Here is a 26,984-nt window from a genome sequence, read left to right on the forward strand (position 1 = left end):
TAAGAGAGTTACAGGAAGAAGGAAAACTGTACGAACGGGGAAGCGACGACGAAGAGGGCGAAGAACACGGGGTTCGTCCGTTTTAACGAGGTTGATTCGTTTTATTACCGGCTGATTGCGCGGAGCGGCGAATCGCGAGTTTCGGCTCCGGCCCGGCGCGATGGATTCGTAAACAAGGCCACGCGATGAGAAAAAAAATGTATTTTTAACGAGGCTGATTGAGAAAGGTGCGTGAAACGAGCGTGAGGTTTTTATTCGGGCCGCGACGATGCGTCGCCGCGAGAAACATCGGTATCCAAGCAAAATCAGCGGATCGGCACGACCTCTGAAAAATACGATTCCACGTAATAACACCAACAATAAGGGCAATATTGGCTTTGCCGCACCGACGGCTCAAGGTGGTTCGCGCGTAATAACGCGATTCGTCGAGAGGTGCGTGGGCCTTACGAATATTCCTTCTTAATTATAAAGAGAAGCGACGTGTTTTTAAAAGCCTTGCTTTTAACACCACGTTGCTTGCACCAGCGTTTTTACCGTGGGTCATTCATTTATTGCGCAGCATACGTTTCATCGTAAGCAAAAAATCACGGTCGCCTTGTTATAATAGCATTGTACCTTTTTCCTTCTAATTGTTTCGCAAACATCGAAAGTGCTTGAAACCAGATAAAACCAAGGTGGCCGAAGGAACCGTAGAATCAAATAGAATTCAGCAGAAGCGATCCTCGAACGTAGCCACGAGTTGTTCGAGGTAATCGCGGCGTGATCGCGCGAAAATTGGCCCATTAATTGCCGCGATTCAGCCAGCTGCTAATTAAAAGTACACAGCGGCATTTCGCAAACGTTTCACGGGGAGATTCTCTTTTTCGAAGGACAGTTCTGTGACCGGTTTTCTTCTCGTATCAACGAGACACTGGTGCGCAACTGGTAAACAGCGCTCGTCAACACAACGCACCAGGTACCTAAACGGCCCTCCGCTCGAATCCCGATGAAATTTCTTGGCGCTTCCTTCTTCGCTTCACCGAGACTACATCGACGGCAGTTCTTCGAAGGCCGTCGATCCACGAGAAATATATTGAAATTTATTTTTGTCAGGTATCGCGCGTCGCAGAAGCCGAGATCGTTCGTGCAACGAAACCAAGTAGCCGGTATGCGAACAAAGGATAACGACCGTTGTACGAAAAATATAGTAACAATCTTTGCGGCGGCGTAAATATTTTGTACGTTCGCGAAATAAATACGCTCGATTAAGGAGAAATCGAAGGCAAGTTCGCCTCGTTCGTTTCTTCCAGCTTCTTATCTCTCGGTTAACGAGCGAATCGACGATGCGTTGTCGATGCTGAACCGAGTTTCGGCTCAAGAAGTTTCGCCACGAACGAAAACAAGATTACGCAGCGACACTGTTTCGTCGAATTGCGCGAATGAAAATATTACGTGTTCGATGGCCGACCAGCGGAGATTGCAGGTGAGATTGCCGGTGAATAAACGATCGCTAAATGAAAACAATCCTTGACTGACCATGCTAGGGTATCTCTACTGACGCACTTCCAGTGTCGATGCATCTTATCTGTGATCTCGTTCACGCGTTTCCACCCAAGATCACGCACGTATCTTTAAATCGAAGGTGAATCGCGATATTTTCCTTACGCGTGGCACACTTCGACGGTTGCGAAGTTCGAGCAACACTTCGATTAATTCGTTAAGTAGCCATCAACGTGTATATCGCATTGCACGATGTTGCGAAGTAACAAGTACTTTGCCTCGCAGTTGACGATTCGATGATTCTTTTGCACACGACGTTTCTAAAAAATAACAAGACGCACACCGAGCGAGTCGATTTCCTCGCTCGTTTCGCAATATTTGTTCATCTGCTTTTCGTATTTATCAGTTCATCTGCAGTTATTTTTGCCCACGCGAAGTTTAAATAACAATCGGTATTGATATCCATGCTCGGCAGTTGCTCGCTTGTTTTCACATCGATTTGCTTGTACAACAGAATCGCGGGTAATGGTCGAAATAACACAAGGGCAAGCATATGAAAAAAAGGAAAGCTGTCCGCGCCATTCTCGGAACAACGGCAGATGCTTCGCATACCAGTAGAAGTTCAACTTGCTTCTAACGTTATATTATGCCATAAAGTGCGGTCTGTATTATGCACACGCACAGGACGTGCATGCGAGCCGGCACGGGCGGGAAAGGCGAATAAAGACAATCGTAAACAATGCGCCCGGAAAGTCTGTAAGCGAAACAGTGATCGAGTCCGGAGAGACGGCGTTCCTCTTGTGTTTTCGTAACGACGAGATTCGATCGACGGATTTGTCCTACGCGAGAGTGACTTCGAAGAGTTTCATTAACTCGATGCCGTGCGACTCCGAAACGAAATTCGCCTTTGTAACGTCATGGAAAAAAGCTGTTATTGGAGGTGTACGTTTGCACATACATACATTTAATCGAAGCACATTTTCACTTCGATCTTCCTCGCAACGAGCAAGAGTGGAAAACGTCGGAGACAATAATAAATTTAAATATCAAATGACGCAACGCTCGATTTGTTTGTTTAATTCGTTATCGACGGTGTCACGAGGCAGTCACTTGTACCGTGTGTACAATTCGTGGGCCGATTTGTCCACGATCACGCGAATGCCAACATAGCCGTTTATCGCTAGCCTCTAACGTAAAAAAAGCGACAATGTGTCTTCGCGGCGTCTAAAGACAGGCTGGCTTTTGGTTCGCTGTCGACCGATTAAGTTCGACCAAATTTAAATACTCGCACGATCGTGCGCGTTTTTTTCGGAACGATAAAACCACGTGCCGTTTTATCGGCAATCGTTATCAGTTTCGTTAACATTCTCCACAAATAGCGGGACTATGCGTTCGCCGTCGGTCAACGTTGCTCGCCAACGTTGCGGAAAACGTCCGCACGTCTCGCGATAATTTCCCGCTACTAACTTTTCCTTTGGAACGTTCTCAGAAATCGGCGGATACTTCGAAACGCGATACTCGTGACATCCGGAAGGAAATATTTGTGCCGGCGATGTCGCTATGGATTGATAAGGATGCCGTGCGGCTCCGAAACGAAATTCGCCGTTGTTCGATAACGTCGCTTACTTTTTGACGATCATAGAGACTCGCCGCGTCGCGCCGCACCTCGTCGCCTGGTCTCGTATATGCATACGCGGACACAGTCACACGGACGCGCAATTGCCACGCTTACACACGCGAATGGACGATATCGCCAAATGTTTCTGTTCGTAATCCACGGCAACCACGCTGGAAGCCTGTCAAAACGTAATATCGGATTTTCACGTAACATTTTCCATTAGTCTGGCCAGTGTGCGATGTCAAGTCGGCAAACCTACTCATCAGGATTGGAGAGGTTATCGGGTAAAACCGCCTGGTACCTGGCAAAATCTCTGTAATTTCGACGACACCGTTAGACACCGTCCGAGAACGAGTCTGACCTTTGAACTATGACGTTGCGCGCGTCTTTCGCTTTGTTCGCGTAAACTTCCATTCGGCGGCTGGCCGTCGAAGCGTCGAATAGCCGGAAATCTCGATATACTTGGGTTTCTAATCGGGCGTTTAATTTCCTTCGAGGGGATCCTGATTGCCAATAAATTGATACTCTTTAAAATTGATATCCGCGTGCGCGGTGTTCTTCGATGCTCGCGAAATTACGCGATGAATCGATTAATGGAACGCGAATTATCGCATTGAAACCATCACGGAGATTGCGATTTCTCATTAGAGACCTTGGATCGTTTGATATAAGGTGTGCGAGTGCGTTCCTTTCGATGCGAAAACAGGCTTTGTGTCGAGAGAAACCTGTTATTCGGTCGAATATTAGCTATGTGCATCCAGTGACGTCGGGAAAAGTAACGAGCGTGGAAAACGGGAAGAGCGGCGAATCGTCTGAAAGTACGTGAGGAATTTAGCTTCTCCGGCAACGTTCGTCTCGTTGAAACGCCTCGTCACCGATGGAACAAAGATCGTTCACACCTCTGTTTCCCCTGTAAGCGGCCGCCGACGATTGTTCGTTGCTTTGTGTAACGACCGTTATTGGATTCCGGAAGAAAGTCGCAAGGAATAATCCGTTGGCACTCGTTTGTGTTTCGCGGTTAATACATTCACCATGGCAAGCATCCATCATTTCTAGCTTTCTACTACTTTTCAAAGTAATTAATCACACGAGCCATTGTGCTCGCCCTTCTATCTTTCGCTCTTTCTCCCTTTGTCTTTCCCTCTCGCCCTTCTGCACTCACCAAGCTGATAACGCGTTATCGTAATCCAAGGGTGAGTCCACGTCGAACGCGCCCACGTATAAATACACGTCGATAGTATCACGGAAGTTCACTTGCCACGATCGATCGACCTTTCGTTCCTGGAAGTTGTTCGCTCTCTCTAGCGCACGCCCCCTATAAATTTATTTCGATGCGAAACGCGCGGGCCTCCTATTGCCAGCCGACTAAATGGCCGTCGGATAACGGACACTCGAGGAGCGCGTGTATCGCGAGCCTTTGCCATGGCCCGAGATACCAAAGCTTTTTCGCCGTCGATCGCATAGTACGCTCCAACGATTCGAGCCGCGGAATTTTCTCGCAAACGTCGATAGAAGGGATTGGTCAGTATTTAGGAGCAACGTGATATACGACAGGTCGAGACAATGGTCGCCCCGAGACTACCTTGTCTCGCCTCGTGAACCGTGCCTATGCAAAATACTAATACGATCGAATCTTTCTCTGCGGATCTGTAATGCGGTCTGCGTGAAATTTCACGATAGGGGTTCGTTTCTGATTTTATTATTCCAAGCCTGGTAAACTTATTGACGCGGCACAGACATTATCGCATAGATATATCTAACGTTCCACGTAACGGACAAGCCATTCTGATTTCTCGAGCAAGACGATTTAACATTTGCCGCTTATCCTCGATTCGTGTCCCATTTAAAAACGCCACGAGGAAAACACCGAGCGTATCGACAGTTTCGGTTAAATTTAGACGAGTGGACAAGTCACTTGGCAGCGTGGAATTGTTCCTTAATTATCCTACGACGAGAAGATGGTCGCGGAAGACGGACGAAACACAGGGCCTCTATTAAAAGCGGCAACAACGATGTAAATTAATCCAGATGCACGAAAAACGGTGGCGCGCTGACTATATTTAGTTCGTCAAATGGAAACCGTTGGAAATAGAACAAAAGCCGACCGCTTTGTTATTCTCGAGCGTCCGTGATCGTGTGCAACCACGTGGACGTCCCGTATAATAAAGTCGAATCGCTGAAAAATAGACGAACAGCGCGTGTAACCTTTTCAAACACCCCTAACGCCCTGTCTCTTTTCCTCTGTCCTGGAATTTACACAGTCTCGACCGGTTCACCGTGGATTATTTTTGGAACCGATTTTCCTCTTCGAGCGACGAGTCGCGATCGTGTCTTTTCTCGGCGCTCCTGCACGTCCTGTCTCGTTACGTTCGCGATGAAAATAGACCGTGTCGTTTCTACTTCTGTTTCTGCCTTTCTCGTGTCAGTCACACGAGTCGATCGTGGAAATAAAGACGTGCTCGCTGTGATACCCTTTACCGATCCGACGGCACGGTATAATAACAGCTGATTCGATAAATAGAACGAGCGTTATCTATAATTTTACAACAGTTTGTAATTGGCAATTAACCGACGAAAGGTTATCAAGAAGCTTTCGCTAGGGTAGTTGGTGTGCCACACGTAACGAACGCAACACGGAAGTGAAAATTCATAGGCGAGCTAGTTCGATAATTCAGGAAACAAATGTTCGTTCTTTCGCTTGTTTTCCGATATCGTATGGGAACGGCTCGTGTTCCCCGCTTTACGGCAATATCTAGCATAAATTACGCGCACCATGCACGCGTATCATACGCTTAATGCTCGCAAGTAGGAGCGGACACACGTGCAGTGGACGCGCGGGGGTAGATGTTTGAACGTGTCGAGGGGATGGAGAAAGCTTTCCGGCGCCTATTCACGACGTTTGCTTGGCGCAAACGTTTGGTAACCTCGAGTAAACTTACGAATCGTCTTTATACCGCCTACGCATACTCTTACTATGAATTTAGCGGGCCACATCGCGATCCTCGATGAATTATGCATCCTTTTCACGAGGAAAGGTGAACGGAAAATGTGGAACGGCGTTACCACTGATATTTCCTATTATTTTATGATAGATTCGAGAATTTTTTTCTCCTGTACGAAACAGGCAGGTACAGAACATTTCCAACCAATTGAATTTTAACGATCACGTTGCAACCCGTTATTCTGTAGCAAAAATTTGTATTGATGAACGATGCAAAATTTCTCAAAGGATATTCCATCAAGCTTGACCTAATTCCTAAAAAGATCCGCAAACCAGCCGGTAGGTACCTAATTCAAGAACCGCGAATGCGTATCTGTTCACGTTTCGTACAATTACAGTTACATAATTCTCGAGCTGTGTATATCCTTCACGCGCCGTGAACGATCGTTCGTAATATACTCGATGTTTAATTACGATAGTAATCGCGTGTCCGAGTTCGTTTTACATGATTTCCAAAACAAGCTCGATTTCTTTGCTTCGAGATCGATGCTATCGGGATATAAGATTTAACGAAATAAGTCTAATCGCCAGGCAATTCGCGAATGATAAAACGTTCTTGCGCGTTGGTGTTACGAGTGGCTAGCAAATCCACCTGAAAACACAGCTGCGCGCATTCACACCTGCGAGACGTCGCGACTTTTTGTTAATTTCCAAATGAACGCGCACACGTGTAGCCTCGACCGTGGACGTAATCGGACCGAATGAAAGTGAAACAATTCCGAGCGTTCCATCAACGACGTAACCCGCTGGAAACTGTGTACTTACTTTGAATGACGTCTGGTAAATAATTGTCTACGATGTTTACGTAAATGACGAGTTGAATAATGCCACTCAACACAATGAACCTACGTAAAACCTACTACTACATGGTATCTCTGTTTGAATTTGTTTTGCATATTGCCGTAACGTTCATTGGGCACTTAAATTAAAAACTTGAATTTCGAGCGATTTAAATAACCGACCTGCATCGACCGAATTCTGCGAATAATTTTATTCGTCAAGAGCGTCAGATTTTCATCAATCATGCGATAGACGCAACCGAACACCTAGGTTTCCTCGCGTGCCGTTACATAATCTAACATCTTAATTTGGCGATTAAGAGTCTTCCTTGTGTAACATTGCTGTTAGTGTTTTTTTCGATCTCTGGGACGATTAACAGCGTATTGCTGTGTTTGGCGTAATCGTCGATCGATCAACGATATAGCGCGAGCCGTAGTTCACGTTGACAACGCAACGATGAGTCGAATGACCACGCATCAAAGACGCAATAATTCATAGAACGACTCCCTTCTCACAAAACTACGTTATTATTATTACTTTTCTTTACTGGGCGGCGCCATTCTTTAATATCAGGAAAGAAGAATTCGGATGAAGATCTCGGCTACGATCTCGTATGATTACACGTATATTCCTAAAGTACTTACATATTCAAAATGCCTAATAAACATCGGTAATTATATCGTTCGCACAGATAGACGACGATTTCCAGCAATTAGAAGCGCTGTCAACGCATATTCTTAATAACCGTCATCTCGTTGGCCTTGAAAGACGAAGATCGTCGTAATTGTCAGCCGGATAGCTGTACGATCGGCGATTATCGCGGGAAATTAAGCGGCGCCTAATAAAATCCGCGGCTGGTGGTCATCGTTGAGACGATCATCGCTTGTTTCGCGTTTCGTTCGATCGGAAAAACAACGCGTCCGCGGAAGGTTAAATGGAGGGAATACGTGAAATGGCAGGGTAATCGTAAAAGCTGCGAATCGATCAACGTAACGTCTGGCTCGTGCAACGTCGCGTCGCTGCGTCACGGGACCGAAATTCGAGAATGGATCTGGTGTGTCTATATTTGCGAGACTTGCTGCCGATTACCATTGCTCGTCAGAATATACTTGCCTACGTTAGCCGTGACGTCACGTGGCAGTTCGTCACGTGAAGAAACGACACGCGGCTGATTTATTCGGCTACGTTGTATATCACGCATCGGGCCGTGTGCCAATGACAAAAGAGGAAGAGATCGTGCGTGTGTTACCGGTTTCGGAGTTGCTTACGAACGACTTTGGGCGCCACGTATATCCTCGACAATCGATTAAGCGTTAAATCCACCGGAGCCACACGACGATTCCACGAATAACTAACAGCGATTATCAACGATACTTGTTTGCTGATAATGCGTTGGTTAAATAGATAAATGTCACAGGAATAAAGTAAGTAAGTAGTAAAGGTAGTAAGACACTTAGATTTTGTGACCGATAGCAAACAACGTGGGTTTGATTTAACCGTAATTCTAGAGTAGAGCAGGGCAATAGGCAAAATATAAACATTTCAGGTGTTCCCGTTACCGTGTTATTTTATCGAGCCTTCAATAAATAATCGTATCTCCGAGATTAACGGCAGCGAGTTTTTGCTTGTCGTGTTTTATTGTTTATCATCGTATCGACGCTTTAGATTTCAGTGCAATCACGTGCTACGCACGATCGAATTAACTTCATTTGCGCCGGTTAAAGGTTAATCCGATGCCTCGTGATAAAGTAAACCGACTAATTCAGTTCGACGTCCCTTCGGATCAACATTGCTGCACTAACGCAAAGCCTATCTTCTAATCTACTAACTGTCGTCGCAGTAGAAATGTTCAATTATGAATTTCACGATGTTGCTTTCAAGACATTGAACGGGTTTTCTATTGCCGTGAAAAAACAGTTAAACAGAGCGGATTAAATACAAAGTTCCAGACGGATTGTTTAGACTGCACAGCCTGAATCTTTCTCATTGTTTCGTATGTTAGGATTATATGCGAGTGTTGCGTCATTGGCGCAGCATCACGCGAAGAAAAGACACGCGTCATTCGTTTGCCGATGTACATTAGTAACTCGGCCAATTGCCAACGGTCGAGAAAGAGGATACATATATGGACGTATGTATATCTGCGTTCCTTCGCTGTGTCATGCCAAGGAACGCGAACAAACAGAGGAAATGTTCGAAGAGGGCAATAAAAATGAATCAATTGTCCGTTTCGAAGTTGGGTCGTTGGATAAATCGGTTCAGGTCCCGCCGAAAATTCTAGAAAGGATCTCCGGATTTTATACGGGAAGCTTCTTAAAATTTCGTTCTCTTGCATAGAATTTTGAAGAATGCTCGCTTACCGAGATCAGTCTTCTGGTTATCCTTAAGAAATGCGAAGTTACGCTATGTTGTTTTCTGCAGGACATCGTTTCAGGGTCGTGGATACCGCGAGTCCTTTCGACGTTGATCCTTGATCTTTCTTCGAGGACGACACCTCGTATCTCGTCACATCGTACACTTTGTCCTACACTATGTAAATTGCCATCAACGACACGAGTCACCGTAAATTCGCTTGTTCGCAAAGACTAAACGCGAAGAGAGAAAGAGCTCGTTGCTTCGCTCGACGTTTTGTCGCGAAAGTGGTTCAAAACTCTGTAATTACGATACACCGGGGGAAGAGTTGGCGACTACCCAGTGTCCGATTTACAAAGTATAGAGAAGTTTCCAACACTGCGACAAATTACCGCGACACCGGGAAGAGTCTTTGTCTTAACCGGCAGCCGGATTTGCCAAAAATTGTTTCCGCGATCGTAGCGGGAGGAAAAAGACTGACTTCGTGGCACATCCTCGGAATTAAATATGCACGCGACATTTCAACTGGAAGCCTACGTCACAATGAACGGGCGTCATCATCGCCGTGGTCATAAACGACTTTGTTCTTTCCCTTTTATTCGACTCATAATTCTCAGGTGATTCGATACGCGTCAAGGAATTATTTCCCCCCCGGGCGGGGGAGTGACTGTCGAAGGTCTCGCGACGTAACGACAAATGGGAACAGAAATTAAGTTCACCGCGAACGAGCGAATGACGGTCGATAACGGCGATCGGTCTTCGCCCCCGTGAACGTTCAACGTGCGCTCACAAAGTAGCCGTTTTGCGCGACAATGAGAGCGTCCAGCGTAGAAAATAAACGGAAAATCGAAGGAGAAGGAGAAGAGAAACCAAGCAGCTCTATAAATGTTTACGAGCGTGTGATACGACCACTCGTAGGCGAACGAACTGCAGCTATGCCGGTGGCCGCGATCGCGTATATGCGTTTCGTTTCACACGCACACCATCTCGTTCCATTTATGTCGCGATCGTTGCGACGTATTTTGTGACGACACCGATCGTCACGGATGCAAATACGTCAACGCATTACGTTCGGCCACAGATCCGCCTGTGAAAATTATTATCGGCGACGGCTACCATACTTTGATGCACGTCAGATTTTACTGTGGGCGGATGCTTCCGATTACACAGCCGCGCGCCGTCCATTGACGATACTATTGACGTATCTTTCTTCGAATTACGACATTCGCCCGCAATGATCACGAAAATTCCACGTGAAATTATACTCGTACACGCGTCGAGCGAAATTTCGAGTAGATTGCGCTCGATCGTTCTTGGATTGTCCGTTGGTGCCTGGCACAGACAAGTACCGGACTGTTTATTGGCCTACAAGCAGCGTCTATTCGTTTTACGCGGCTGTATGTCGACGTATCGGAGGGAGCGCGGGGAGCGTACGAAGAGATGCAAATTTTTGGTAGCTGCCAAGGTTGTTGCGCGGCTCGTGAAGTCGCAAGCTACGAACGCGACGAGCAACTGAGGGTTCAAGGGGAACAGCAAGCTGCATGAACATTCTTATCGCTAGGTAACATCCCGGCCACTATAGCGATATGATTTCCGTGATAATGAAACGCAAAAAATATCCGGATGGTAAGCCCTTCGATAAATATAGAATTCGATCGTCACATTTGTTCAACGTCGCGATTCAACGTGTATCGATAAAAAAAAAAAAACGTCAAATTCGAGGCAACGCGCGTCGACTAAGCGCCTTATTACCGCGGAATTACGAGCTGCAATCTTTTTGGCACGCTGGACGTTCTTGTCCCAAGCAACGTCTAACTTTATCTTTCGATCGTGGCGTTCAGCCTTAGCAAAAATGTTTTCGCGCAAGATTGACAGAAGGTAGGTAGTTCAGAACTGAAAGCAGAGAAACGATTTAAAATGCATAATCGCACGGTATGATATCGACCAAACGCCACTTTGACCGCGTTATCGCGTGGATCAACGCTGACAGACAGCGTCTGGTTGCTTTTTCAGCTTTGTAGCACACGTTTCGTTTCGATCAAAAACTTTTAATCGTCGAAGAATTCGATCGCCGTATCGAGACGGAAGTCGGAGGAAAACCTTGTGGGCTGAAAGTATTATCGCCAAGAGTTACGCGCTTTAGTAGGCGAGCCAACGTGGCCAGGGTGGGTGTCGTAGCTCGTCGCGAAAACAGTGATACAGCAACTCGGTTTAATCAACATTCTGCATCACATTCACACACAAGGCACGTTTAATGCGGCCTGAAATTGCTGCGTTACACAGCGAAATCGATTCTTTCTGGATGCAACAAAGTCGACGGGATTAATTAGCAATTTCGCGCCATTCGGAGAGTGGACCGCTAAAAAATGACCACGGCGTCACGGTGCATCGTATCGAATCTGGTAGCCTCGGCGTGTTCTACGGGTGGTCGTGAATTACACACAGTTTCCTCCTTATCTCCATTTCTCTTCTTATTTGGTATTTTTTCTTCCTTCTATCGGCTTTAATGTTTTTACGCCAGCGCTCGATTTCAATATTGTTCCGATCGATCTGTGTGTTCGAATCGAGGCGGCTCGGGACAGAATGCACAGGCTGCGAGCGCGCGAAAAATAGCCACAGCGCGAGCAAGCTCGCGTTCTCCGCCACGAGAAAGGGCCGCGATTCCGCGCGGCCGGAATGCGCTGAGAAATTCTGTGTCACCGTGCAGGAATGCAGCTGCGCTCAGACGGTGGATAAAGAGATAAGAGAGGCTGGAGAGAGAGACTGTTTCAAGCTCCCAACTGCTCGCGCGTTAAATCAGACGGCGATTAATGTTTCTTAATTAAACGAGATAAAAGGGGAATCCAGCGATTTTCGTAGATACAGATCGAGTCTGTAGATTTAATCTCATGATCCAAAAATAGAAATTCCACGCCGTTCGACTCGTATCGACTCGATTAACCGTTTTCATTGTCCTTTCCACGTACGTACGTACGTACGTATATTGTACGTATTATCAACGTGGACAAATAACGAGAACAAATATAACGTCTTGACAGTTGCTATCGTATCAGCTACCGAGCCTTTTAAAAATCTGCAATGTTGCAGGCCACTTTACGTAAGATGTACGAATAAGGTACAAAGATATCGAAGCTATAATAAATCTGTTAAATGGTCCCACCTATCCAGGATCCAGAGTTCCCCTTCACCCTGGCCAATGCTGTCGTCCTTTCGCGTAGCCTGGCATCGACTGCCGAACGGCGTGAGTGTACCGAGAGCGGCCGCTATATTTATCTTCGGAAAAGTCACTCTGTCAAGTCGAGTAAGGTGTCACGAGTATAGTAGCCGGTGCACCGAGAGCGCCGGATAAATCCGGTTCGACGCCAGAAGACGACATGGCATAAACATAGACGAGACAAACGTCGAAAAGCGTTGCTCACACCGGCCCCAATGACCGACATCCAGAAGCAGCCCAGCTGGCCGATACCGCCTCTCAAGGGGTGACAGATGGCCAACTGCTCGAGTGACTCGGCTATTAGCTTCAACTATGCCTTTGATATTAGCCTCGCTAGCCAAATCCTCGTCGTAAATAGGAAAAGTAGAGAAAAGATAGGCGCTGGCCACTAAATTGCATACTTTGGTGAAAGTTAAGTCTCGTTGCAGCAATACTTTCTGCATTTATTTACGTTCGGGAGTAGATTCTCTTCCAACAGAGATTGATGTACCAATATTGTGAGAGTATTTATAGAAAAGGACGATTATTTTGTAACCAGTGGAGTCTATAATTATTTTCCTTCTGTCTTGTTTGCTACTCGTCGCGCGTTTTTCAACGACGATCGCAAAATGAACGAGTAAATCCTGTTCTAGTCGAGGACTCCAGCTGAGAACGGTTTTCCTCGAGCGGCCAAGCCAGTTGGAGCAATTCGCAGCCGCGACAGTGATTTTTTCCTTACCGGTGGGTTCGTGTGAATGGGACTTAACAGTGTTCGTCGACTCGTCAACCAGTGGGGGAAAAAGAGTAAAGATAGTATCACGGGTACATCTCTCGAGTTAGTTTCGCGGTGCTAAGAGAGTTAGGTCGGTTATTTCCGTCATCTCTCGCGGGGTTCACGACCTGCGGCCTGAACGTCGTGCCCTGACGTAACAGATCTCGTCGCGCCTGCCAGGTGAGCGCGCGAACTGGAAAAAGTCACGCAGTCGCGTGATTCTGTTATCTTCGTTGAGAAACCAAGTTTCCGATAGATTAACGGACTTTAAACTAAGATGCACAAGTAACTCTACGTTTACATTTTAACGAAAAATAGGTCGTTTGTTTGTTTGTTTCTTTTTTTTTTTAATTAAAAGCCAATCGTACATTCTGACGTCAAGGTTGAGAAGCTTGGGCAAATCTCCGAGAAAACGTAATCAACTTTGACAGGTATTTCTACGAATCCGGAAACTGCAGAAAGGAGCTCGAGCAGGCGCCTGGTCGAACGATAATTAATACATCGTGCGCTCGACGGAGTGACGTACAATCTTCGGAGATAATCCTTATTATTCGGGAATTTCTTTGAAGGGAACATCAGTGGCGCTGGAATCCGCGTCCCGCCGTAAGCAGCATAACAATCGCGATACGTAACGCTGGTACAAGCGGCTCCGGAGAACGCAACGACGCAGCAGGCATCCGAACATTTCCTGCTAGCCTGCCGGAGTAAACATACCTCGAGGGTTCTCCTCGCTGGAATTTATCTGGATACCTGTTGAACACGTAAGACGAATCGCTACGCGCTTTCCCGACTTTCGCCCGGTTTCTCAGTTAATTATCGGCCGTCTACGTACCGTCCTCATTGTTAGCCGATCCTGTGACTCCGGTCGCTCTCGAAACCGAACGGTATTCGCGATTAGCGCGTGTCTCGCCTCGACCCATCCATCGATCCGCCACTCTCTTTCGCGCGGTTACGTATCGTCTTGCCTCGTCTTGAAACGAGGACGCGCGGAGTCTCGTCCTTCCATTCGTATTATCGGTGTGGTATCTCGGATACGAAGACTCGTTGAAGATGGTTCTGACGAGGCCTGATCTGGACTTTGAAGATGTACACGCGCGTTATTTGGAGCACGCTCGTTAATCTTTTGGGGGAGGGGGGGCAGGTTTTAACTCGTACGATTAAATCTCTGAACTAGATTCTCGTTGGCTCAACTAAGGGCAAGTTGTACGAAAGAAGAGATAGACATCGGTCTGAATCTAGTTATGACACTATACTTGGTAGGAAAATTGGATAGCTACGAGCACGAAAGCGAGTTTCTTTACGAGGGAAGCGACAAGGGTAGTGAAAAATATTCATTAGTGAAAATGTAGAAGATATGGTAGGTACCTTATGCACGCGCACCATATTGGAACGTTTCAAGACACCTCCGATAATATATATACGTTCGATCTGAACGCTTCGCTCGAAATACCTTCGAAGGAATTTTCATTCACAATTTCGATAACCACAGAGCACCGATGGGGCTGCCAGCCACGTTGCATCCTCGACATCGCGATTCCATAAACACGCACGATATTGCCGCGGGAAACCCGTGCGGCGACGTTTCCCCTCGTTTCTAAGCATCGACGGAGAAACGACTTACCAGTGGTCGCCTCTGGGCCGCGAATTTCCCGCATTCCAGCGTTCGTTCTGGGCCGTTGTCGAAGCCGTTGTCTTCGACAGGAATTCCGGCGGGGGATCGACGCTACCTGCGGCGCAACTGGCAGCTAAGTGGTTAAATTAAATCCGCCGACTTGTCGTTGAGCCGGAAAGTGGATAACTTCGCCAGGGTTTTTCTCCCGTCAAATCGGAGCTGTTTTATCGCGGGGAAAGTTTCTAGCGTCGAAGTGATATTTTTGCGATTGTTTAGACAGCGTATTGGTTTCGCATGATTAGTTAGATCAGTCCAACGAATTTATTATAGTTCATGCAGTCTCTTGTTTCCTAAAATAGATCTAATACTATTTTCCAGTATCACAATACCGATACTCGATGCATCATGGACGTTGACATGGATTTTTTACGAGAACCGATAACTCTTGGTAACCACGAACCGCATACACGTTCGTTGTTCTCCGTTATTCAGTCAAAATATTTTTTCCTATTTGTTACGCGTGATTGTGGATGCGTTTATGGTATTTTTTACTCACCGCGTGGATCGTAACGATCGTTCGATTTAGCCTTTCAATTATGGACGGTGTCGTTTTATGGCATTCCTGTGTCGCGCAATTACTTGGATTCAGAGTTAATCAACACGCTGCGTAAACCCAACCTCCAGTCTAGCTTTGGACCATTACGCTATCGAAAAAATTCGATCATACCGTTATCGTTGCAGTTACCACTCTGTCACTGTTTTTTTACGATACGACGTTGTTATTGTTTCGGCCAGGGGTTAGTCAACGAAATCGACAGCGATGAGGATGATTAAGCACTCGATTACTCGAACGTATCTTGATAAATACTCGGGTATAATACGCGGTTTTCCTTATCTCTGATGCTTTATACAAGCGAACGCTAGAACTCGACGAGGAGATCGGTTGACGAGAAAACACCGGCTAAGAAATGCCGTTTCTCCTCTGGCCACTATCTAGTACGTCTAATTGCGCTTCGATTTTACGATATCCGTGAGGATGCGAATCTACGAAACACGAAGTGCACGCGCGGCCACGTATAATTAGTGACGCAAATATAGAGGCAGGAATAGCCGTGCATACGTTCGCGTTAGATGAGACACACGGCCACAGCGTACGCTGTTGTCGCATAAATCAGTTCTTCGGATAGCGTCGCTCACATCCTATAACCCAGAAGTTTGAGTTTTTTTTTTCAGACTTCCGAGTTAAATGCGAAACGTATAGCTAAGGTGTTTTTGAGAGCGGAGCTTTCAGCGTGTATACCTCGTGCAGATGTTCCCAACGTTTTACGGTTTTTAAAACGCGTCGACTCGAGCAGAAGGTTTCTACCGTCGATGAATTACATACACAACTTGTCGCTGGAAAAAGCAAACACCGTTTATCTGCTGCTCGCGATCCGTAACTGGAAAACGGAGTACCTAAAGACTGAGATATATAGAAACTCGCGTTGGGAGAGATCGTATACGTTTTCGGTAGTATGTTACGTCCAGAATTTCCTAAACTCGTGGAATTCGTCCACGACGAAAAACTAGTCGCGTAATGGTACATTTGTCCGGGCTAAGGCGCGACAGGTGCCCGCGTTATGCTCATTTACGATAATTTATCGGTGTTGCAAGAAGATCGCCGTGTTTCATAACGCGACAAAACCCACGGAGCTTCACGCTCGTGAGCGATTGCATGCGCGCGTTATAAACACGTCTGACCGTTTTTCTACGGAATCCGAAGTTAGCGGTCCCCGTGCGCGTCAATGTCCACACAATTGTACGCGATATGACACCTTGGTGCTTCAGCGATCCTTTGCAAACCGAAGGATTTCAATTTTTCCAAGAAAGCTTTTTCGGCTGCCTTCCGTCCCTCTTCCTTTCTCTATTTCGCTATTCTCTTTATTTCTTTTAGCCTCGTTCTTCCCTTTTCCTTTTCCACATACCTGTATTATCTATACAAAAAGCGCACGACCATCGCTGTCCTTTCGTTCTGCTGAGAAGTAACAAAAAGGGACTTGGTGTGAGTCTGGCTCTCAGGTACAGCGTCGACCTCAGCAAGACACATCGATTTTCCGCGCAAGAACTTTCGACTCGGACTTTTGCGGATATCGTCGAAGTGGAATCGCATTGCGTATGGTTAGTATTTGGACGAGGGCGGTTACATAGCTTCGGCAAAAAATTGTCAGAGATAGACAAGGAAGTTCGACATCGGTGCGTTGCTCGCAGCTTGTCGTACAGCTATTCGAGCGTCCAGCTAACTAGCTCGTTTCAAAACGGCCAACTGTCGTATCCTTGATTGTATAACGTCATCTCCTGATGTCTTGCTACAGCCACTAGGATATCTATTCTTCTTATGGTCACATGTCGTCAACTCGTTAATTGCGTCGACAGCCTCGTGCCGACATAATACCGGCAACGGTGTACCAATTACTACTACATCGATCATATGGTCTACCGAATCTTTCGTTCCTTCAGCAACCGATCTAGTTTCCCTTCTGCTCGCGGATTTCTTCTCTGCTTTAAGGCTTCATCGATACAGTGGTTGCGTGTTCTGAATGTGAATTGAATGTGTCAATGCAGACACAGATATGTATATAGACCTTTATGAGTATGAGTATGTTAATTTTCAGATGTTCCATTGATCGGAACGCGTATCCACTGTAACCATAGTCTAACTCTAACAAGCGAATACCTATCGCTAGCGAGAAATCACTTCCATAGAAGAAGGACATGTTTTCTCGCCACGAACGTTCGCGGATTCGCATCGATGGTGTTCGGGAAACTGGTACAGGGCTACAGTCGCGAACCATGTTACCTCTGCAAGCCGCATCCGGTACAGGAGAGCGTTTCTGTCGCAGACTCGTTCCAGATAAATAACACCAACAACCACGCTGGTTTCTCATACTTAGATAAATCAGTCTGGACGCTGGCGAGACGCTCTTACTGAAATCTAACACGCGGACGAACGTCACTCTCGCACGAGCCCGCCAGCTTTTGCTGCTTTTTCCTATTCTATGACGAGGCCGAAGTACGTTAAACCCGATGTTACACTGGACAGCATGAAATGCTACCATTTTACGTCCCCTACCGTCTAACCGTTTTTTACGACGTATTCTGTTTTGCTCGGTTACTTTGCAAGCCCGACTCTCGGTCACACAGCGGTCGTTGTACAGTTAGGGCGCGTGACGTCGCTGCTTTTACCTAGCTCGTCGCACAACGACATTCTAATTTTACACAGGGCTGATTGTATTATCGTACTGTCGGCTTATTCTAACCTTTATCAATCGGTTGGCTTTTCACTTAATAACCGACTTGAAGCTGAGAAGATTTCTTTCCCCTGGTACCATTTTATAGGTTTCCCTGGTTTATGGTTTTCACAGGTTATTGCTCGTATAGATGGTTCGAGTTTCGGGATTTCCGATCGCTGAGTGGATTATTAGCAGTTTTAGATTTCTGCTTGATTACACTTTTGTCTGCGCATATCGTCTTTTGTGTGTCTCTTTGTCGGTGAATATCGAGGTACTCGTGCGAATACGGTAAACACGTAAGGTAAACAGGTTCCATTAAACATAGTTGTCCAGAATATTTTAGCGAACAATGACTGAGTGGCCTGTTATCTATATTTTTATTCCTTTCATTTTTATCCGATTCGCACAGAAACGTAGCTGGTTACACGATTAAACTACGCTTTTACCTAAATGACATTTTATAATTTGGATTTAATCGACCGTAGATCAATTTTGTTATCCAGAATTTTCAAACTTTTCAATTTCTCCATTTGATTATATACTATAAAAGATTTCCACCATCTCGTAAAAATAGTCCAGACCAGATTATCGTATAGTATGCAACACCTAATTAGTTATAACGTAATATATCTTTGCATGCAATTACGTATTTCCTGTTACGCTTTGCGTCTTACTCGTGACACAACTCTCGGAACTTTGGTAATTTCTATATCTATTTTTCTCCATTGTATTATGGAGCTAATGCCTGTTAGATAAACAACAATAATAATAAAATATCAAATGAAATGTAGACCGAAAGAAACGAGAAGATAAACTTTCTATATTTTTACGAAGTTTCACAGTTTGCCCAAGTAAGGATATCTGGTGAAACGGTGATAGAGCGGAACCGAGGGAATTTAGAGGAAAATTTAAAAAAATGAATACTCAGAAAATGATTACCAAAGAAGAGAAAAGCAAATCGCGCACCGTCAGATCGCAAGCCGTGTTCCGCGAAGAATTTCAGCAGAACGTAATACGATATCGATCAAGCAGTTCGAAAATCGTCTTTTTCTTTATCGCAGTTGCGCAAATAGCGGCCATGGTTGGAGTATTCAAGGTGGAATCGAAGATTTGCCGGGCAATACCATTCGTTGCGTTTTCCTCGAGCTGTTCCTATTTTGCGTTGCGGTCGCGGTCGGGTTATACAGCCGGCTCTCGATACGCCGTGTATTACGAAGATATATAGGACTTTTATCGACTATTACCGATGCCGGCAGCAGGAATACGCGGCGGTTCTGCATTTTAATACGCCGGCGTATTTCCGACGACGCGATGCGACGCGTGAATGCTCGTTGCAAGGAAACTGGTTTTCCAGCGACGAATGCTCGAGAAAGGAGCCGTGAAAGCCGACAAATTTTCGAACGGTTTTGAACAATCTGCAACCAAAGTCGTGCAGATTGAGAGAAAGTTTCCCTTGTTTTTGCTCGCCATTTACGTACGAATTACTTTTGTCGGGAATAATTAAACGTGTAGGTACTTTGAAAGTTCAGCGAGAAAGCTTCGTAAGAAATCGAAGAGACACGCGGTCGCGTGTTTTGTATCGACATTTATCAATTATATTTATAGATTCTGGAACACGTTATCGTGTGAAAAGAGAGTAAAGGGTATACCATCGAGGTGGCATCAAATGCGCTCGTGGAAATCGGGCCGGAGGAGGGCAAGGGGAAACTCCTGGTGGAAACGCGACGTCCACGGACCCGTTCCTTGGCTGCTCGATCGTTGGCCTCGAATAACTGTCAGGGAATGCCGCAAAAGGCCCGCGGGCATTCCGTGCGAGCACCACGGCAGAACAGATGTAGGCCCGGTAATTATTTGCATCGATTTCGGATGAAAGAGCCATTAGACTTCTTCCTCTCGTTCATTTTTCCATTAACTTCGATGTTAATTACGCTCGGTTGTTGTTTGGTAGACGGTATCGTTTCCGAACGATTTAGCCTCGACCAAGAGCATAATGCAAAAACAACCTAAGGTGTTTTTCCAATGCATTCGCTACAGTAGACGTTTTTTTACTCGGTCGTACGCTTCACTTAATTTGTTGATTTTGGCGAAGTGCGAAACACTCAACCTGCCAAAACTCGCATCCAGTCATTCGCCAACTTGCTATCGGCAAGCTTTCATCTTAGTAGAATTATAATAGTAGAAATATAGTAGAAATATAATAAAATACTAGCAAAACGTAGGGGGAGGAGCGGACTTTTTTGGAATTCGACACGATCGAAAGACTCGCAGTGATAAGGAGAGAAAGCTGTCGAAGAAGGTGTAAAAGTTTATCGCTACGTACATTACTGACATGATTTTGAATTTATTTGAAAAAGATAGGCGTGCACTGTATTCCACGCGCGCTACTCTCTTGGAACACGCTTCTAACTGCGAAATAAATGGTTTGGTTTGGTGGAGCATTTTCACGAGTGGCAACTTGATGCGCGGGGCCAGTAAGGTTAGACCAATTGGAGTTCGATTAGGGCTGGCCAGGAAGGCGAGCGGACGCGCGTGTAGCCGGCGAGAAGCGTATCGCTTCCGCGTTCCAGCAATTAAAATATTGCATGGCACGGTGGCAGGATCAGCAGAAAAGAAGAAACCGACGCCTGCGGATCTTGTTACCGGAGCCGCGTGTGAGCACGCTCTCGGCATTTGCGTTTCTCGAGCCACGCGTCGCGATCCATCGCGACGACCTCGATTCCTCGAAAAACGTTGACCGACGATGTTACGTCAGGGCGAGCGTCGTTTGCACCGTGCAATTAGTGCGGGGCTGGAGCGTGAAAAACCGCGCGCACGAACACGCTGGTACTCGTGCACCTGGTCGCCTGCTAATTGACACGAATAGCACGGATTGTTCATCGAGGACGACGTTCCTCCTTCGAGTAGCAACCGGCCGGATTATCCGCTTGTAAACACCGTTCAGGTAAACGATGAATAGCCAGAGACGTCGGATTTATTGCGCATCGAAACTCGGATTGAAACACTGACTTCATGGTTCCTGCGGCATTTGCCTCGTATTTACATAGAGCGTTGTATTGACCTGGCCTAATGTTCCGTTATTGGTCTCTATTGTTCCTTGGGATACCGATGGGATATTCTTCTGGTTTAATACCCTCGTCGATTACCTGTGCTATAATTCCGAAATTCGTTTATACAATAGAATCCTTGTAACGTTTGTACTATAAACAGGGTATCTGTCCCTCATAATGAACCACCAAACTAAGCTCCTACGTAGTTAAGCTTCAGAAAAATTTGTCATAATAATTTAGGTATTAAAGGGCAGAAAATCATTGGAAAAATAGAAGGTGCCACAAATCATTCTTGATTTCGTAGTTGTTGTAAAAGATTATATAGGGATTATAAAGAGATTTCGCCAAGTATATAGTATTGTAAAAGGGATGGTTCCGATAGAACGTATGCTGCTCGCGCAGCAATTCTCTGCTGAAGCAGCGATGTTTCATCAGGAGGGTGGTATGGTTCGTTACACGGCCGATATTATTTTTCTGGTTCGGTTGCGTGCTTCTTTTACTTCTTACGTGTCGTTCGCGGAATATATACCTTTGCATTTTGATACTTCCTTCTTCTCTGCCAACGATCCAAATCGACTTTGTTATAAATAAGCTTACCTTGAATAAAAGCGATAACGACAGCTATTAATATCGTTGGAGGTGTGGACTGTCGTCATTCGCCGCGGGGCGTTTATTTCGTCGCTCGATAATAACGCACGGAGTAACAGTTGGTTATTGAGAATTTGCCGATTTCGACGATAATGTATCGAGGCCAGTACGGTAACTAGCTGGAATAATGGCCAGATGTCTCGTCCGTGGAACGAGATTTGTAGCAGCTTGCTCCTTGTGCTCCGTGTCGAAGCGAGTAATGCCGCGAGCCTCGCGGCTACTGCCCGCCATCTCATTCGTTATGCGCATTTTACGCGCATGTTTTACTACGATGTGTAATTACCTTGATTATAAATAATTCCTACTTTTGTTGTTTACCTATCGACGTTTCGGTATGTTCGGGCAAATTACCATTTTTCGCATTTTTAAATTTATGAGGAAGCTTCGTCTGTCCCATTCACCATTCGTTCCAACCAATTCAAAACGAACCAAATGCTATAAATAATAGAAGGAATTGCAGTAATAAAGAGGTAGTTTAAGGTACACTCCACCTTTCGGTAGTTTAAGCGCCTAAATCAATAGAAACGCACTCAAACTCGGGTTCTACATTTATACTCAACTAACACTCGTGGCAATAAATTTTCGCACTTTTCGATGTGAAAGTTATACTTTCTTTCTGTTCCGACAAATACCATTAAAATACTCGTTCGCGATTCCACGTTCATTCGATTCCTCGGTCGCAACGGGGTCGTGCAGGCGCAGAAATTCCAAGGCTGATTCGCAAATGACGTTACACTCAACCAAGCGTTTAAACTGGCGTACCGGAGGCTGAGTCTCGTCTTCATCTCACGCGTATCCAAGTAAGCGCGCGATCGGCACCTGGAGCCGATCGACATTCGTCCGCGAGGCGTCACGCGGCCTCCGGATCGAAGCGTTCAAGAAAGGTTTTGCCTTCCACGTCGTAGGCTCGCCCTCGAATTCCCGGCCCGTTTTCGCTGGATCGCGGCAGTCTGAAAGTCATTCGATACCGCGCGCGTGGCGGACATTCGATCGAGCGGATAGGATTCGCGCCGTTTCCTCCACTCGCTCCACCTATTGCGTAGATAGAACACGTTCTACTTACACGGGAGGATTGAAATACCCTCGCGTATAAGGTCTGTGAAGGAAGATCACGACGATTCGAGTACGCTCGGGATGATGGTTTCCTCCGCTGGAATAACGGAATCGCGGTTGAATTTGGATCAAAATTTTCTAGATCCGCCTCTGTAGATTCCGTGGTCTTGTCCGTTTCCTATCAGCTACTCGCTACTCATTCCGGTGAATTGCGAAAGGATTTTAAGATCGAGAAGCAAGCAGCGTTCGCGTAGAATTACGTTGATCGTTCGAGGGACTTTCAACAGCCACAGATGTCTGAGTTTAATACGATTTACATTATAAAGGGAGTAACGCGTTCGTTTCGTCGAAGGTAAAGGAACGATTCGCGTGGAGAAGTGCGGTTTGGAAAAATAGCGAAGGGGAGGAGGAGAAACGCTTGGCTCGAAAGGGAGTCCGACAAGATACTACGTCGGTGCATATCTCGCGTGCACTTTCGTCATCGACGTGCCCCCACACGCGAGAGCCACGGTTTCGCTGGAAGCAAAAGCGAAGAAAACGCCTGGTATCCGGAGAATGCCGGCTAGGTAGGAGCGGCCGTTGCCTGCCAGGACACGCGAGGATCCTCTTAGCCGAGGAGCCATTCCTTCAGCGAACAAGGACGGACCATCTGCCTCGCAGAAATGAATTCGACGCCTCGTTCTTCGAGTGGCTCACTTCGAAGATCAACAATCTTCGCGCGCTGAAGATCGCCGACCGACCATCTTCGATGAAGATCGAGCACACTGGAGAATGTTTGCTTCGCGAATATGCGTTCGTTGGACTTTGAGCTTGTGGAATTTTCCTAAGTTATCGTCGATAGTTGAGTTTACATCGCGAAGTCCGAGCAAGTCGAGTATCCCGTACTTCTAGAAGGAACGTAAAGTAGACATTTAAAAGATTCCTGCTGGCTCTCTCCGTAGGAAACGTCTACTTTCGCCGAACGTCGAGCAGGAACTTTGCTCAAACGCCACGTTCTCGACCCGTCATTACGTATCGTGTCTAACGTCGATTATATCGCGAGGGGGAGAGGAGCGGCCCGCTAAATTGGCCCGGTATCATCTCGCGAAAGAGTCGCGTTTCGCTTTGCGCGAGATCGTCTCTATTTAATAACCGTCGAAGCCCGCAAGCGCGGATCGCCAACGTTATTACTATCATTACCGATGAATGACTCAATTGGCGAAAAGTATGCGTTTACTATGTTGGGAGAGAAAGAGAGAGAGAGAGAGAGAGTTTTATCCTTTGAAGATTTCGCGCTTCGATCGTACGTGATTGCCGATTAACAAGCGGAATCTTTTGAACGGCGTATATTTTCCTTTGATACGTTAATATACGGTTTAGGAGGAAGATTGATTTTTGTAGCTGCGAGATAATTCCTTGTAATTTCAGTAAAAGCTTGTACTCGAAACTCCGAAGAAGCGCTCAATCGTAGTACGCGTTTCTTATTAAACCGTTAAACTACAAAGTTTACAACATGGCAGTGGCGATAGCAAAGTTCGTATCGTTGTATTCGTTTCGCAATTCTTAGATACCGAATTCATTTGTACACTATGTAACAGTTATCGGATGTGATATCGACGACGATACCGATTTGTTAGCGCAACCTCGAGCAATCGGAAAACGTAACGGTCGATTTCTCCGTGGAACGGGTAAACTGCCGTGATAGAGACCAGGCTATAAGGACACCCTTTCGGCGTTCACCAAGGAGAAAGCACTTTGAATCCGCGGAGAGAAACTCGCGCGTGCACGTTTCAAGTTCAGACGTTCTCGAAGAAAATCCGCCGATCGTCGACAATTATTCGATAATGAATAGTTTCCGCCGACTTGTACGTCAATCATTGGCAATAACCGTCACGTTGAACGCGTCGATGCGTCGTAAATGGCAAACGTACTCGAAACGGACTCCAAACAGAGCCGAACGACCGGGTAACACGCGAAACTCCGCCGAGGACTCGATGACACGATTTACCATGGGAAAATCACAGTGATCATGGAACGATTCGCTCGGAATTCCGCTTGTAAAATACCTTTCACAAAGTAAAGATCGCATACCAGTTACGACGATGTTCCCCGAGAAATTTCAGTTCGAGTCGAACGATCGAACTTCGATCGAAGCGAATAAAACACGGTGAAACTCGATCGTGATTCGAAATTCTGTTAACGCGTTTGTAGTTTCTAGTCTAGATCGCGTCTGCTGTATTTTCAAGCATCCGAAGGATGATGGAAAAACAACGACGTCATCGGTCATAATTGTGCACGCTTACGCAACGATAGGAGACGCGGCGGATAGAATCACCTTTTATCTGACAGATAGGGGGAACGCGATATTTTCCAAGCGATAATTCGATCGATGACGCTAGACCAGTATACCGCTACTACCCTAGTAATAATCGACGACAATCAGAATAGAAATATAAAACGTCGCCTGGTCGTTGTCGAATTTATGCTCCTGCGAATGATACGTCATCCTCTCACCGATGGCTTGAAATAAAGGCGCGTTAATGATATCGTTAATGCCAATTTTCCCATTGTATTCCTTCTCTCGATCGTTCTTCGCTTCGCACTATCCGAGGGTTCGTCGTAAATTTCACGACCGACAGTTCGAGCGTTTCTCGTAGGAAACCTTCTTGGGTTTACAGATGTCGGAAGGTCTGTACCTTCACGATACAGCATAGAGCAGAGCGAAACGCTACACGGATTTGGCAGATACAAGTATACCGATGATCGGGTGGAATCGCTCGGGTCACGATAAAATTGAGAATGTAACGTCATCGAGAGGGCCGAGATACCGTGCTAAGGTGACTTATTTCAGTGGCGTGCGGCATTTATCGATCGATACATTGATTCTGATGGATCACGGCAATAACAAAGTTATCGCTATTTAACGAATTTCACGGCCGACCAGTAACCTTCGATGGAAGAAACTTGCCTGAAACTCTAACAAACGTCGGGTTATCTGTGCATTGGCTATCGGTGGAAGCACTGAAAACGGATAGATCGATCGATAACGATAGCAATAAGAATGCCGCGTCACCGTAGTTAATCGTGCACGATGTACGTCGTGGCGCGTACGCGTCGCTGTTTTCGTTGCGAATCTCAGTAAGCCTGGCCGCGAAGGTTACGCCGGGTATATTTCTTCGTTTACCATTTCTTTCGATCTTCGGCAGGTCGTCGATCGAAATCGAAGGGAAAGGACTGCGATTGATATATTGCCTCGTAACGCCGACGATAAAATCGTCGGAATTATTTGCGATAAATCGGCGAAGAGAATCTGCCGTGGAAAGAATCGGTGACACGAGATAGGCACGTCGGGAATTAAATTCAACCTTGCTCTCGCGGCGTGTCGTGTACGCGATGTGCACGCGTCGATCGATAATGATGGCAATAAAGTTTCTAAGTGAATGGTCACCGAGAAAAGTGGCGCGAGAGAGAACCGCGAGGAGTTTGCACGAAACGCGGCATAAATCGTTGGAGATCATCGGAGAATTGTAATGTTTCGAGGATTTCATCGAAAATTTGGATAAAGTTGTATCTTCGAATATTATCGATCGTAGAATGCGGACACCGGTCGTTGTTTCACTTCTAATTTATCGTTTCAAGAACGACCGTACGAACGACTGTATAACTGTTCGCCGATTTTATTACGTTGAGATAGACTCGTGCACATGTACGTTATCTCGAATATCAGTGTCGCCTTCAGGGTGGTCCTTTCCATTATAAAAATACACCGATCCTAAATGCAAACGTTTTTCACGTTTTTAATATACTTTAATTAATCTCTGATCATCGTACATCGGAAACATGCTAGGTAGTTTTATTGAAATCCACTGGAAAAGTTTTAATTTAACGTCAATATCTTTAAGCGCGATATGTGATAAGCGTGGGTCAGATCGTGTCTTTGTGGCAGAGTGAGCGACATTATGGATGCGGTATGCATGACGACTGCTTCAGCTCCGAATGAAGAAGATCGGATGTTGGGTGTCAGTTGCGAGCGAGAAGCGATTCCGAGAATGCACGTGGAAGTCGGGACGCACCGTGCCACGAGAAAATTCGGTGGAACGTGGCAAAAGTGTGTTCCACGTGTGTGAAATAACAATAAAAGTATATCATCGGCAAGCATCGAACGTTTATTTAAAATTGCA

General features: G+C 46.0%; 1 protein-coding gene across 3 annotated transcripts in view; it reads right to left on the reverse strand.

Annotated features, from left to right (window-relative positions):
- LOC122569560 (3-phosphoinositide-dependent protein kinase 1) overlaps positions 1-26,984 on the reverse strand; it is a 406,424-nt gene that overhangs the window by 23,594 nt on the left and 355,846 nt on the right. Inside the window, exon 1 of one of the 3 annotated variants that reach the window (XM_043730772.1) lies at positions 9,239-10,021. The exons of the other annotated variants lie outside the window; for them this stretch is intronic. Coding sequence (XP_043586707.1) covers positions 9,239-9,304 — 66 coding nt within the window. The 5' untranslated portion in view covers positions 9,305-10,021. Of the gene's footprint in view, positions 1-9,238; positions 10,022-26,984 lie in introns of those variants that run through there. 3 annotated transcript variants of the gene reach the window in all.

Source organism: Bombus pyrosoma, linkage group LG7 (assembly GCF_014825855.1).
Source record: "Bombus pyrosoma isolate SC7728 linkage group LG7, ASM1482585v1, whole genome shotgun sequence".
NCBI classification, from domain to species: domain Eukaryota; kingdom Metazoa; phylum Arthropoda; class Insecta; order Hymenoptera; family Apidae; genus Bombus; species Bombus pyrosoma.